Source organism: Salminus brasiliensis, chromosome 4 (genome assembly GCF_030463535.1).
Source record: "Salminus brasiliensis chromosome 4, fSalBra1.hap2, whole genome shotgun sequence".
Taxonomy (NCBI): domain Eukaryota; kingdom Metazoa; phylum Chordata; class Actinopteri; order Characiformes; family Bryconidae; genus Salminus; species Salminus brasiliensis.
The window spans coordinates 46,962,868-46,979,027 of record NC_132881.1 but is presented as its reverse complement, the minus strand read 5'-3'; the positions used below and the strand labels follow the sequence as shown (position 1 = coordinate 46,979,027).

General features: G+C 41.1%; 1 protein-coding gene across 1 annotated transcript in view; it reads left to right on the top strand.

Annotated features, from left to right (window-relative positions):
- Nucleotides 1-16,160, top strand: part of vegfc (vascular endothelial growth factor c) — a 61,682-nt gene that overhangs the window by 28,820 nt on the left and 16,702 nt on the right. Inside the window, exon 4 of the mRNA XM_072677157.1 lies at nucleotides 5,269-5,408. Within this exon, the coding sequence (XP_072533258.1) occupies nucleotides 5,269-5,408 (140 nt within the window). The remainder of the gene's footprint in view (nucleotides 1-5,268; nucleotides 5,409-16,160) is intronic.

Below are 16,160 nucleotides of genomic sequence, written 5' to 3'. Positions count from 1 at the left end.
TATGTGACTTATATCCGGACTTACGAGGCTATGAAGACAGGTCAGGATAGACGTCTCTGCCTCTCTTCGTGTCTAACTGGTGGATTCTTGTGAAATCTGCCTCTTATCTGCGATTGGTGGATTTGTGCGTCCATCTATGGTTTGCGTGAAAGTAACTAATAGACATACTGTTATATATACTGTTTTATTCAGACAGTCCTTTGCTATAGTGAAGACTCTGTTAAACCTGTTTCCAGCACCAGAACAATTCGTTCACATGAGTAAAGGTTTGAAGAAACATTTAAAGAAAATAAAGAGTTCTTCAAATGAAAAAATAAAAAAATCTGTAGTCTTGGTCACATAGGTTTTCATTACAGACAGAATAGACTCTGTTCTGAGCAGTCTGGTATAACACGTGGGTAGTGTCTTATATGCAAGTGCCTTTGGAGACGAATTTAATGATATGCAGAAATTGAGAAAATTCACTTTGGCTCCAGAGGGTTAAGAACAGTGTGTAACGCTGGTTTCAACGTTGGTTCAGCAAGTGGTTTCAACAGAGGATGATGCAAGAGAGCGCTTCAGTATCGAGGTGATATAGTTTTGAATTTAAATTCAGTGTTTTCATGTGTATTAAAGCTTTACACCCCTACTTTCCACTAAACACATCTGAATATGGCAGTGTGTATTGGCCCAGAAACAATTACGTTACAGGTACTATTTGTTCCTACATTGCAGACTCTTCGGTGTTATTTCTCTGTCTCTGCAGCTCTGTGCGCCAAGCCTATCTTGTTTTTTTTTCTGTTTTTGACACTTGCCAGACACCTGTGTCAGGTTTACCAGTCCCCTGTGTTACACTGCCATCAAGAAAAGGAAGGCAGGTCAGTTTAAATGCATCTCTGGTTTCATCTGACCCTCCATCTGGTCCAGACGATCCACAGGCCTGACAGACTGTAAATACAGAGCTGAGGTTCTTTTATTATCAGGAGAAGTGAAGGGGCCAACTAAGGCTGCTCCCTAGTAAAAGTTGTTACTAGGCAATACTGTGTAGTAAGTGTGTGTGTGTATGTGTGTGTGTGAGTGTGTTTGTGTGTGTGTTAAGAATAGGTACTTTCAAGCATTACAACCTACAACTTACTCCCCTGTCCACTCCCCTGTCCACTCTGATGATCTAACAGTGGGAGCTAATGGCCCTTCAGAGAACACTTCTTGCAATGCTTGCCTTGTTGCCTCCACTTGGTCAACCTGGCCTGTTTGAATGGTATTGTGATGCAGTCTCTTTGTTGTGACACTGTGTACCTGATGCCTGTAGTTGTATGTGTGTGTGTGTGTAGTAGCTCTGCTCTGTGACATAGGAGAAATGCTAGGAAGGACCCCCCCCACACACACATAGAAAGAGATGGAAGAACTGGGTGTTCAGATCAGCACAGAATATCCTATAATAGGAATGAGGACATGTGTATGTAAATCAGTGTGTGTGTGTGTAAAGGAGGGTGTGATTTTGGCCAGGGCTGAAATGGAGATTGCAGGCATTGTGGAGGTCTTCACTGGTTTGAGAATTTGTTGTGCTGCCAAATCCATTTGGAGGTGCTGAGCCTCTCCTTCCCTGGTACAAATCCTGCAGGCCTAAGTCCTAATCACAGCAGCAGTGCTGGCATAGGCAATATAAAGTGCCTTAGAAAGCCACCCTTTTTATTTTTATTTCTGTACGCATGCAAGTCTTAGTCTCTCCCCTCCCATGTTTACTGCCTCCTCATCCTCACAAGAGTGACTGTAAGAATCACACCTACTTTTTGTACCTTACAGCCCAGCACACGAAACACTACCCCAGTTCTGCTTGTATTAATGAAAAGGACTAATTTAAAACCTATGAATTTATTTCTCTGTCAAACTAACATGTAGACAGAGTCCTCAACTGTATCCAACATGAGAGCTACTGTTAGCTTATTAGTTGCTACTCATAGTGATTATGAATTATAGTGCTTTACTTCTTTCATTTTTAGCCCAACAACAGAGCTGTCTGCAAACTGCAAACATGTATGAGTTCCAGATAACCTTTGCAATATGGCAGATAGTGAAATCTTACCGTTGGCCTGTGCACAGGATGTGATGTTACACAGTCATATCAGAATATTATGACCTCCTACCAACTATAATAGTGGAAATAACAGTCCTCTGACAGTATGAGGTGACGGAAGGTGTTCATTATAAAGGTTAACTGCTCCACAGTGGCACGACAATTACTCTGTACCTCTCGTCAGAATTGTTGTCCCCCTCTCACGGGCATCAGTGGCCCGTGGAACACCACTGTTATGCCGTTGGGGGTACTCCAAAGTCCATTCTCGGTACACCCTCACTACGGCAGCTTTAAAACATCCCACAAAGTTAGCAGTTTCTGAGATGCTCCCACCCTTCACCCACTGTCAGAGTCATATCAGAATATTATGTCCACCCATAGTTTGGAATGAACTTGGCCCAGGACACACAGGTCACTAACTTTGTGGGATGTTCTAGAGCCAAGTGAAGGTGTACAGAGGACAGACAAATGGTGTTTTTGTCCCACTACTATTAGGTAGGTAATATTCTGAAATGACTGTGTATACCAATAGTCAAATTCCCTGCTAAGCTAATGACATGCTGAGCATATTCTGATAACCATGGGGTGTGTCAAAAGGTCCAGTTTGTCCTTGATTCCAGAACAAGACACTTTTACCTCTGGCACATCAACTTCATGTTATAGTCTGTACACATGTTGGTCAGAGCCTGCCTATTTTGGTAAACCAGTTGATAGGGGCAGTTTGCAGTGTTGGGCTTGCATTGTAAGTTGTGCAGACATAGCTTTCTGAAGGTAGTATATTCAGATAGCTTCAGTGTGGCCTAGTGAAGCCAAGTCAGGAGCCTTGCAGTACATTTAGATATGATCTTCCTCTTGATTCTATGAGACACAGTGTAGACGAAACGTGTCTAGAGCAGTAGTTCTCAAACTGGTCCTCAGAGACCCCTAGAAAGTACTGATTTTTGCTCCAGCCCTGCTTGTTATACATAGGCATATAGCAAAATATGGACTGTCCGGATGTTTCTGAGGGTCGGGTTTAAAAACAACAGGTCTAGAGAACCAGTGGTGTCAGCTAGCAGTTGGCCTGCAGCCGCCCAAGTAGGCCGTTGTGCCGTTTGGCTTTGGAGGACAGGATAGGATACAGAGATTCCAGCAGATTCTTGGGAGTGTCAGGTTGTACAGGAACAGTCTAAGCTACCAACCTTTGTGCTTGTATGATCTTGCTTAGGGCAAGAATGAGCCAATGAGACAGGGCCGCCACTTCCTAATCACTGCCTAGGAAAAGGGCCAAGAAACCATCAGGCAGGAGAAACAGGAGGGTGCAGAGTTAATTAGAACAGAGGATGGAAGGTGTAGGGAGTGAGTTTCTGAGTGAGGCAGGAGCAGATCAAGTCACTGAGATTAGTCACGTTCCAGGTTATGTTCCTGCGGTCAAATCCAGTTCACAGAAACAATGTCTTTGGCAGTGTACAGTCTGACGTTTTGGTGAGTAGGTAGCTGCTAATTTAACATGGCCTTACAGAATTAACTCATTTTAATAGTTATGAGGTCATTTTAGTTCATGTGGTAGGGCTGGGTATTGTCTTACACAGGCTACCATGTTCCTTCCTTCACTGTTCCACGACCTTGGGAGAAGGTTTTAAGCCCTTTTTAGAATCTTTGTCATAGCTCGAAGATGTCTGCCTTTATTTGGTCAAATAACATTTGCCTTTCTTGCACATTTCCATGTTTGTCCTCTTCATTCCTCCTCTGTGGTGCAGTAGCTGGGGGGTAGCTGTTTGTGTTTGCGCTGTGGTTTCAGTGGTTTCAGGTTTGCGGTCCTCTAATTGTATGGCTTCCCATATTAAGTGTTTAATAAACAGATACTCGGCACCCCCATGAATAGCTAAGCAAGGAAACAATGATGCAATTTCCAAAAGGCATAACGTTAAAGATGAAATCCTTCTTTAATATTTGAAGCAGTTTTACAGTCTTTTACTGTTTTAAAAGAACAAGAAAGGAAAATGTCCTGGAACAAGGTGTGGGCATCCTGCATGGACGGTACTTAGTACCACCTTTGGCTGAACACTTTTGGTAGTCTTTTAGTTCTTGTTTGGGGATTTTTACTCATTTGCCCTGCAGCAAGCCTCTGGAGATTCAGAGTTCTAGAAGAATCATACTCTTTTAAGGTCAGTCTAAGGATTTTTTTATGATGTTTAGGTTTGAGTGACTGTGAGGGCCGTGGCAAAACCTTCAGTCTGCACCTCTTGAGGTATTCCATTGTGGATTCTGAGGTGTGTTTTGCAGGATGCCCACACCTTGTTCCAAGACATTTTCATTTCTTGTTCTTTTAAAACTGTAAAACACTGTAAAACTGCTTCAAATGTTAAAGCATTTTACTCATTCGCCCTGCAGCAATTCTCTGGAGATTCAGAGTTCTAGGAGAATCATGCTCTTTTAGGGTCGGTCTAAGGATCTTTGATGATGTTTAGGTTTGGGCGACTGTGAGAGCCATGGCAAAACCTTCAGTTTGCACCTCTTGAGGTATTCCATTTTGGATTCTGAGGTGTGTTTTGGGTCAGTATCCTGCAGTAGAAGCCATCCTCTTTTCACCTTGAGTTTTTTTTTCCACAAATGTTGCTTTGCTTTTTGCGGCCAAGAAGTGCTATTTTAACTTCATCAGTCCACAAAACGCAAAAATACTCCTGCTGCTGAAGGTTATCTTCTAATGACTCTTCCATTGAGGTCATATTAGTGCGGGTGTCGCTACACAGTAGAATAATGAATCACCCCTCCAGAGTCCGCTGAGTCGTCCAGAAGATGCTTTGCAGTCATATGAGGGTTTTGATTGTTGAGAGTGTCAGGCAGCTGCTTACAAGGGGCACTTGGCTGCCAACAATTGTGACAAGATTTAAAGACTTTACATCACTTGACTTCTCTTTTTTTGCCCACCCACCCAGAGACCTTGGTAAAATGTACGAGAGCTCAAATCTTTTTGGGTGCCCAAACCTTTGCATTGTGCTTATTTATTTATTTATTTGTCTAAAATTGTCCAAAACAGATCAGTTCATCCGCTACTCTCTCCAGGATGTGTCCAGGATGTCCAGACCTTTATACCACTGTACATTGGTGAAGCAGAATTACAGAAGCAGCTTTTACACTAGCTTACAGCTAAACGTTAACAGGACTGTATTTCTAATATGGATAATGTCCAAAATTTGACCCATGCTTCCTTTTTTTTCCCCTCACTTCACCAGTTGTTTGAGATCACGGTCCCCATGAAACAGCCACCGAAGCCAGTCACTATCAGCTTTGCCAACCACACCTCCTGCAACTGCTTGTCCAAGCTGGATGTGTACAGGCAGCGACACTCCATCATCCGGCGAGCCCTGCCAGAGTAAGATTCCTCTCTGTTACCCTGTTCTGTTTCTTGTCCATGCTGTATCACTCTGACCTTGTTTCATGAACCAGAATAATAAATCAGACCATGGCCTTTGTGCATAGTGGCATGGGCTATGGTTTTGGCTCATGGCTTCTAACAATGAAGTGAAGTCAGTGATCAAAAAGTTGAAAATATGCCTTTATTATTTTTTTCCTGGAAATGTTGATGGAGGAAGATGAATATGGCTGCAGGTTGTGGGGGATCCAATGTAGGGTAATGTCTGTGGAAGGTCAGATCTCACACTAAGACTCTGCATGTTTACCCTACACTTCTAAAGTGTGCTTTGGCTCTTCATGCTCTCATTGGAGTCTAAGAGTGGAGATTGATGTGTGTATTTTGGATGTAGAAGGCCTCAGTGCTGCACAGTAGCACATACAAAATAGATTTTTCAGTTGGCTGGCTTGGTGTGGCCACCCATTGTTGGATCCTCTAGAGAGCTTCCTGCTCATGTGTTACTTCTGGAACATAGTAAAGAGTGAAACTCCCAGTAGGCCGTTATAATGAAGTTACCATACAAAGCTTAGACTTAATGAACTGAAAGACGGTCATTTATGTGTTGAGGGGCTGCTTCCCAGATGATGAAGTTCAGATTTTCACTACCTGATTTGGGCTTACTTTAAATGGCCACTGATTGGTTGGAATTTCAGTGCTTCTAACTATGTTTAATTGTCTCATCTGCCGAAAACAGCTGAGGTCTTATGCTTGCATTTTGAAGGTAGACTATAAAGGACAAAAGTACTGGGACATCTGCTCATTCAAAACAAGGGTATTAAAGAGTTTATCCATTGCCGCATTGTTGTGAGAATTCGATTGCATTCATCAACAACAGCGTTAATGAAGTCAGGGTATTAGATGGAGCGCCACCATCATTCCAGAGAACACAGTTCTTCCACTGCTCCACAGCTCAATGCTTTTGGGCTTCATACCCCTCTAGCACACGTCTGGCATTAAGGCATGGTGCCAGTAGGTTCATATTCATGTTTCTGTTCCAGAGAGTCCTATTCTATTTGCAGTACTTCTCTACAGGTACTAGGCAAGATGTGTGTGTGCGTGCATTTGCACATCTGCGTCAGCAATGAGTGCAACTTAAAGCAGCCAATTCATTTATTAAAAGGGGTGTCCACAAACATTTGGACAGGGTGTATGTAACAATATATAGCATTTGTAGTGTATGTTGTCTGAGCAGGTTAATTGTATAAATATTGAATAAATAAAGATGCTTCCTTGTAAACCAGAGACCGATGATAACCTCACCTCAACCTCAACCACTAAGCTCTTTTTAAAGCACAACAGTACGAGCAGTTTGGCTCAGTGCTCCAGACAGTATTTGCGGCGGCCACAGAGATTTACATCTTCTCCGCATTCACATGTGCTAAGAAACTACCAAGCTGTTCCAAGATCCACAAACCAAATAAATGAAGCTACATATGCTCAGCATAATCTCCTTGAGATTGTGGTCATGGTTTTCACAACTTTAGGTCAGAGCATGTATGTTCTATAGTGTCAAACTTCAGAAGGATGAAGTACGGCATCTCATTTACTCTGCTCAAACATATCGTCATCTTCAAACAATTCTTGATAGCTAACAGATGAGTGAATCAGTCATACTGGAGTGAGGAACAACTCTAAACTCTCTTGTTATTTAAACTTTTAGCTCTGGTCCAGGGTTGCAGGGATGTGCTGTTATTAGATATGTCATGGTATGAAAAGTATTAAGGGAAAAATGCAACCAAACACCACATTGTTACTGTTTTTTTTTAAGAGTTTAAAAACCAAACAATCAGCAGATTAATCCATAATGAAAATAATCATTAGCTGGAAACAAAATAGTTCAAATTAGTTCCACCTTATCTGCAGCTTTCCTATTTTCTCATCATCAAAAAGGAGACATTTTACATGTATTTCCATTAATAAATTGTTTTATGCTTTAACTGTAGTAGTAAAAAAAAAAAAAAAAATATATATATATATATATATATATATATATATATATATATATAATAGTAATAAAAAAGAACAATAACAACAAAAAAAATTGTGAAATACTGAATACCATGATACTGTAAATCCATGACATTTGCGAGATGGTCATCATACTGTGAAAATCTCATACTCCTGCAACCCTACTCTGGTCACCTGGTCAGCATGGGCAATACTTAGGTTAAATGATGAAACGGTTCAGTAACACAAAGGAAAAAGTAGTCACTGGAGGTTAAAGCTTCTGCATGTCTAATAAGAAAGAGGTTTTAAGTTAGAGCAGAGGAAGCCACTCCTTCAGATGAGTCGCAGGATTTGATTATAAGGAAGACTGCACAAGGTCTTTTAGCTAACTAACTAAAGTCAGCTTATTAATGTTACTTAAACTTAAAGCTGTTTTTAATAAAAATAAAAATGTAGTAAATGTAGATCAAGTTTTGCTTACCTCGGAGCAAACGGATTTGGCAAAATGTTTTGACATTGAGGTCTTCCAAATACTTTAATCCAAAATGTTTTCAGCTTTGGGAATTCTAGCATAATAGCAGAATTCTCCAGATGATCAGGAGGCTTGCACATTACCCAGAAGCTGTTTACTGACTGTTGTGACAATTCGTTTTTTTATTTCACAAATATTTATTCTGAGGATTTTGACAAATCAAACCAATTAGTGTAAATCTTTAAAAAAAATAAGCAGGCCTGTCTTTATTTATTCAAGGGTTCATCTGCATGGTTTTTAAAATAGTATGTGGCATACCACAATCAGACTTCACTCTATGGACAAATGTATTGGGACACCTGCTCATTCATAGCTTCTTCTGAAATCAATGTAATGGAAAAAGAGCTGATCCTGCTTCTGTTGGAGTAACTGTCTCTACTGTCCAGAGAAGAAGACTTTCAACTAGATTTCAGGGGAACACTGCTGTGAGGAGGATTTGAATAACAGTGTTAGAGAAGTCTAGATGTTGGATGATCACCACCCTATCTCACTCCCAACTCCTCTTCTCATAGTTTTGGGCTCTAGCCCACACCTTGTATTATTCATGGTGCCAATGCACTCATGTTTATCTGCTCCAGAGAGTCCTATTCTACTGTTCGTACTTTTCCACACAGACTAGACAAGCAGCGTGCGTGCATTTGCACATCTGTGTCAGCAGGTGGGTGCAACATAAAGAAGCTGAATGGAATGCATTCATTAGAAGGGATGTCCACAAACATTAGGGAAATATAGGGTATGAAAGACTACAATTGCAGTGTATTTGATCAGGAGTGAGGTCCAGCTCTCTGCCGCTGTTCTGTTTGAAGGATCACAGTAATTCTGCAGGCAGTCTGTTTGTTGTATGTTGGAGCCAGATGTGGCAAGCCAGGACTACTTCAATCAGGCTCTATATCAGCATGATTCAGTTAAGCAGAGCACTTCAGAGGGTATTTGGAGATGCGTAGTGAGTTACAACTGTTAGGCAACACATAAGGAGTGATGTGGATAGTCAGGCAGTGAATGTAAATATAAAAAATAGTGCTATTCTCGGGAGCCCAGTAGTTAAATGCACATAGGTAAAATACCAACATGACAAGTGTCACGGTCAACGCACTTCCCTGGCATGTTTCATAGCGATCCACGAAAGCACAGACAAGCAGGCAGAGCATCTGGTGTAATACATGTCTTTTGGCACACAGGCTCAGGATAATGCATTAAGACATTACATAAGTTGAGTGTGAAGAATACTGAGAAACAATAATGGTCTGTTTTGCATCACCGGCTCTCCTTTTCGTCAAGCGGTTTGTAAATGTTTAGCGCCTTGTATCTACAGTTAGTGCGTGTGACACGTCAGCACGAGGAGAAGTGACTCAGCGCCACAAACATAGAGGGGGGAAAAATCTGCTTTTGAATCTTTCATGCTGCAGCGTGTTGAAGAAAGCCTCCATGCATTTCTGGACGAGGGAAGAGAACCAGGCTGAAAGCGATCGATCCCACATGGGCGGCAGTGGAGCCAGCTTATTCCGGCACTGCTCAGAGGTCTGTTTGCACTCAGCAGTGCTGAGGAGAGGTGGAGATGTTGAGATGTTGTTGTTAGCGCTGGTAGATAGAGATTTGTATCTCTAAAGGAACTCCGACAAACACAGAAGAACCGTGTTTACAGTGGATTTTTTTCACCTCACCAGCACTTCTTTTTTTGTAGCTGCAGGCTTTCATGGACGCCTTGTTGATTGTAGTAATGCGGATTCCGTCACTGATGAAGCACGAACTCGCTGAAGAGCTTCCAGAAGCTATAAACCATCTCAGTAGTAGCATAGCTACGGATTGTGGATCAGTTATCAGCAAAGGCTTCAGTGCAGAATAACTGAGGCTGCTGTTGAGGCTGCTGAGTGTAATCCTACTCTCGAGCAGAACTGCCACAGAATTCAGATAGATAATCAAGTCAGGCCCTGATTGAGACAGTTGCTGTTTCTCATTTTGATCAACTGCTGTGCATAAGGCGTGAAGCACATACGGGTAACGTTCCAAGTTACACGAGAGGATGGAATATCGTCCACTGTTAGCAATGAATAGTCTTGATTTAGGACCCCATCTCTCCAAGCAAACCACAGGCCTGCTTGAACAATGAGCACCCCAGAGTCTGACTGATTTGTTTAATACTTCATTTTCCAGAATTCCAGGATCTTATATTCCTCCCAATAATAATCCCCGTCAGAGGGCGAGTGAGTCAAACAGAGAGAAAGAGTGAAAGTGAGAGAGTGAGAAGAGGCATGGTCCCTCTGCAAGGTCTCCTGTATCTACGCTATGCTTAAGAAGAAGCAGATGTGACTTGTGGGGTGGGGGTGGGGGTGGGGGTGGTGTAGGACGCGGGAGGAGGGGGGGTGTTTTGAGCAGCAGGCTGGGTAGAAGTGTGTTACATGTTGTTTTACTTTGCTGGACACAGAGAGGCTTCTCTTCCCTCATTCTTCTCATACCTTCACGCCACTGGGGACTGCAGTGTGTTTGTGTGTGCAAGCCTTGGAATGATATTTGATATCGGATATTGTGATCATTTAAATTTGTGGCGATATTCATGGTCTTTTATTTTTGCACGCTATGTAATCTGCTCTCAGCAGGGGGCACCATCATCATGCAAGCTGCTTCTGTCTGCATCATTTAAAATCGAGTAATAATAGGCATGAATCACATGCTCCCAAAGTGAGTACCTTAATAAATAGAAAAAAAAAAACAAGAAAAAAAATGATCTTGGCACGTTGTTCACTAAGGAGAAAACATCTCGTGTAATTGTAAATTAATCAGTAGCATCTATAATATTGGGAAGCTGTAGTTTTACTGATTTCTCTCAGCTATTATTGGCACATTAAATCTCATGGCTTAAAAAACTTTATGAAACCTTATGAAATTACAGAGGTCCTTAACTTGTCTGCCTGTTCTAGCTCATGCTGTGTTGATGCAGGCTGTGAGCTGCAGCTAAGGTAGGTGATGTCTGAGATATTTATGCTTTAAAAAATGAGGTGTGAATCGGGTTGACATCATTGATACAGTGAGACAGATAACTTTAGATATTTATACTAAGCTGGTGTGGCACATTTAAACTGCTACTGTTTAATGTTTAGCATCTGTAGCCTAGCATTAGCCAAATGACTGTAGTTTTTGTTCCACTTTGAAAGACCGAGCAGAACTGCTGCCCTGTTTAAGGTGAAAAGCTGACTTCAGCCTTAGGAGGTACAAGAGTACTTCGAAATGAAAGCTTTACTCATCGTCTGTTTAATAATAGCTCATTTTTGGGGAACTACAGTACTTCCTCAGAACATCACATACAGTAAATACCTTTTCCATAACTGCTGTGTTACGATAAAGAATATATCATCAGTCTGTATTTTTTAACCATTTCTGACTCAAACTCAGCCTGTAGAATGTGTACAATGCAATGAGTCTCTTAGGGAAGCAGAGCAACACCACTAACCAAATACACACTGAGAGTCCACCAGTATACTCACTATCAGAACATAGCCACTAACAGCTCTATATTATCTTGGGTAAATGGCAAAGCACTTTTGTAAGTCGCTCTGGATAAGAGCGTCTGCTAAATGCCTTAAATGTAAATGTAAAATTATTCGCACTGGTTGGATTCCATGAACGCTTTGATTCATCAAACCACTGAGACAACACTGACGTAGAACAGCTGAGAGTAGTCAGGAGACAATAACCAAGCACAATCAAAAACTGGTCTTATTTGTGGGCTCATTTGCAAACTGCAGTCTTCAGTGATATTCGTATTGCGAAAGCCAAATAATGCAATGTTGCAATAATTATTAACAAACAAACGATCTCCAGACAGCTGCCGTGCTAATCATCTATACGAGCAGGATCAGCCTTTTTGAGAAAGAGGCCCAGGCCATGCTCTGCACTTCACCTTCCCTGTTTATTCATTGCTTTTAAAAACAGGAGGGTCAATACTTTGTTTCTGGCGCCCAGGTTGCTTTCGCATTCCTTCTGATTCCTATCTCATCTACTGGAAGGGGTCCTGCTTTAGCCTGCACTGTCTACTAACGGCCGAGGCACCTCAAGGTGCCAACAATGCCTTCAAGTAAAGATTACAGGTCATCAGAACGGTTATCAGCAGAAGGAGAAACGGAGTGTGTTAGCCCACGCTTTGAAACCCCTGCGTGTGGCGCTGTGTGGCAACGTCACATATCAAAGTGTTGAGCTGTTATCGGGGCTTTTGCAATGCAACGAGAGAGGACTGGGAGCAATTACGGGGAGCTGGCAGGGCTTCTGGCACTTTCACTCTCACTCTCTCTGCCTTTTTCTGTTTTGGTCTCTCACTCTCTCTTTCGCTTCATTGTTTGGACTGAGAGGCGGTGACTCACTACCTTAGGAAAATAACGCCTCTCCGTGAGGATAAACAGTTAGGAGGCAGGGTGGGAGCTCCTAGGAGCCTCTAGCGCTCACCTAAAATGACATTTGTCTCAGAGATTTGACTGAGGAAGAAGTTTCTAACCTGGGTTTGTGGTCAGGTACTTCTTCTAATATTAAGGCATTCACAAACTAATGCTGGTTAGTGTGGATTTTATCTTGAGAGATTCACATTACAATGCTCTATTTCTGTTCGAGCTGACCCGTTAATAATGCATTAACACCAACTGTTAACGCCACTAACATTTTTTCCCCCAGTTTGACCCTTGTAGACCATCTGTCGTTTTAGGCTAAACTAGGCCAGCTGCTCATGCGCTGTACACTGGTAAAAGTAGGAACTTTTGGAGGTTCTTCAGGTCGCAACTGCGGAGGAACATCTTAAGGTGTTTTGAGAGCCCTTCGAGAAAAGGTTTTCTAGAAGAAAAAGGTTCCTTTAAAAGGTTCCTCAAAGCACATTAAGAGGTTTCTCCACAGTTTCAAACTGAAGTTTGAAAGTTCCACAAGGATCGTATACTTATAACAATATAAAAGTTGCTTTAAAATATTATTTACAACAAAACACACCACTGATGTCGAACAAAACCATGACATGTGAAATATATAGTGTCTGTAGATGCTACATGTACCGTCATTGGTTAGAACATGCAGATACTGTTGCTGTCACTGGATGTTGGTCACAAAAAGTATCAGACATTGGTTGAATGTAGGGTTGCAATGTCTGGTGACCAAAATTCCAACATCTAATGCAAATATTAAATAGAGGTGGAATACTGGAGGCAACTGATGTTGACATTTTGTTGTGATGTTAAGTAACTAAAATCCACATGAACGTCTGATTAACATGGTCTTTTAAACAACATCTCCTCAACCTGACGTTCCGACATTGTCAGATATTGATATTTTGTTGATTTCAAATCGTGATGTCAGGTAACCAAAATACAACACCTGTCCAGTGTTTGGAGCTTGACATCAATGTTGGTTTTTGACAGATATCAGACTTTCCAACTGAAAAGGTCTGTCCAGCATTAGAGGTTGATGTCAAAGCCAGAGCTGGGTTTTGACATCATTCATCCATTTTTATCTGCTATCAATTTTTCCAATGTTTATTGCTGCGGCAAACAAGCTGAATAATCTTTTGATTATTGATTATTGTTTTATATATTTGCTAACTAACAATGAAAACAATAAATATAGTTAAAAAAGTTATAAAAGTCTTATTATTATTTTCAAAAAGTTTTATTGAACTGCTAATATAAAAGATAACTTTTTTCTGTCAAAACTTAAAACCAAGGATGTTCAATTTTTGTTTTGTTTTTTCTCTTAATCAATTTCCCAATTTGATTAAGATAGAAACAGGGAGACAAATGTGAGACTCTGATTGGCTCTTTTTGTTAAAGAGCAAGACTTAAACAGATGCCATGTCGAGCTTTACGACAACTCCCTTTTATATGTAAACCAGTGGCGGTTTCCTCCTTTATAACATCTCTGGGTTACTTACTTGAAGAGTTCTCCTTTTTAAGCTCAGCTCATGTTCATATGAGAATCCCATGACTCACACTATTAGAACTGTCCACTCACACACCAGAGTGATGGTGCTGCAGATGGTGCTGCAGATGCAGATACCGGTTTTATCCACACGCTGCGTTCTTTTGACAGACAGCTGCTCAGTCTTTGTGTTTACACTGCAGCTGTGCATCCAGACTGAGGGAAGTATTGCTGTAGAAAATACCAAAAAAAGAAAAAAAACAGTAGCAGTAAAACTATATTTCACACGGTTATGGACGAACTTTGGCTTTTTGGTTTTTTTTTTTGAGTCCTGAACCACTCTTTCTTTGCACCCCACCAATGTTCGAATCAGACGTCCTTCTGGCATCTCATCTAGCTTTCCAGAGAGATGTAACGTAGTATATAGCTGGATATACGCTCTTAAAAATAAAAGTCCCTTAAAGCATTCGTTGAGCCATGTCATAGAGGAATCACTTTCCCATAAAGAACCTGATTTTTGAGCAAGATGTGTCCTTTTTTAATGTCTGAAGAACCACCACTTAATATAAAGGTTATTTACTATATATATATTATTTTTTATTTTTTTTTACAGATACATCCCTATTGTAAACATGATTCTTCATGGAACCAAGCAGGGTTCTTCTATGTCATTGCTCAAACCTTTATTTTTTAAGAGTGTAGGGTAGTCATTTATGCTGATGGACTTCAACACTCAACCCACAGTATGCCCCTCGGGACTCATTTACATCACGGAAAGTGGACATGCATATACCCGCAGCCATGCAGATGTAAATCAGCACATGATCGTGAAGTGGAGAACTCTTAAGCAGCCTGTAGCGAGGAAGGAGACGCAGCCCTAATATCTAACATATGAGCCGTCTCTACAAAGCCATCCGGCCACAGGAGAGATGCTGGTGCAGATTTCCCTTCGTGCAGGGCTACAGGGCTGTTCAGCAGTATAACAGCATTAAAAGACATGCGCTCCAAATTATCAAGGCTTATAGATCTTCTTTCGGACACCTTGCCGCTCTAAACGGACGCATCTGTTTCGCGTTAGGTAAGGTGTAAGTGCACATGTTAGTCATCAGATAAGTTGTCTGTCACCTTGCGTAGCCTGTGTCATGAGTTCCTTTCGCTACGTAGGAATGTGTTGTCTTATTAAGTCAGTGAGCGCATGGTAATTGAAAACACATTGGGGAGCTCGCCCACGTGTAGCCCACCGCTGAACTGTTCTGGGGAGACGTTGGCAATTTGTTTTATTTTACGGCGCTGCTTGCAGACTGCCTGGTTGTGTTTTTCTAGATTGATGAGCTGAAGTGGTAATCATCTCCACATTTATTCTTACATTAGGAGTAAATGCAGTCTCAAATCAAAATAGACTCTACCCTTTACAATTCATTGCACAATACAATAGGTATCTGACTCTATCCAAGGATATGGAGAAGTGTTATTGTTACCCCATTTTTGTAGTTCCAAGTAGGAAGAAATGAGCTGCATGAATTGAGCAAAGTACCATGTTGCAATCGTATTGTGTTATGGATACAGCAATATCCAATATTTGTCCTGTACATATTGTATCTGCTGATGCCGATGTCCTCAGTTTAATCTGGATTACAAAAGACCCTTTAATACTTTGTCTTGTATCACATTGAATTAATAAAAGTAGTCAAATGAATGTAATTCTGACAAATGATTCATTGAAAAATGCTATTCACAGAAGTATTCAACTTCTTTGGTGTAAACCTCCAAATTACACAGAAATATACTGTCCTAATGAGGACACAATTGACTTATAGAGCTTATTATAGAGTTCACCTTTTATGGATAAAATACCCCCTTAATTCAGCTGCCATTGGCCTGTAGGAAAGCTTTGAAAATGCAGACCAAAAAGAATTTTAAAGAAATTAGAGATAGATGAGCTCAAGGTCTGAAAAGTCTACAAAATAAGTGTTTAATAAGTGTTTGGAAAGCCCACTGAGCACTGCTGACTTATACCTTCATAACTAGACATAGCTGTTCTTTTATAGTCAGTGTTCAAGCAAGAAGGAGGAACGTCTCAAAGAGACCAACAATCACTTTGAAGCAGCTACAGAGTTCAGTGGTTTAGACTGGAGTGAAAGTGCACCAGTCAACAATATCAAAATCTCTTCATACAACAGGGCTGTATAGAAACAAGGCCAGAAATAAGACACTACTGAAGAAAAAGCAGGCCCGGGGGTTGCCAGAAAGCAGAGTGATCTAACTAAAATATGGTATTTGTGGTCAGATTAGACAAAATGTAACTTTTTAGCTACAATTCAAAACTGTATTTGTGGTGTAATGAAACACTG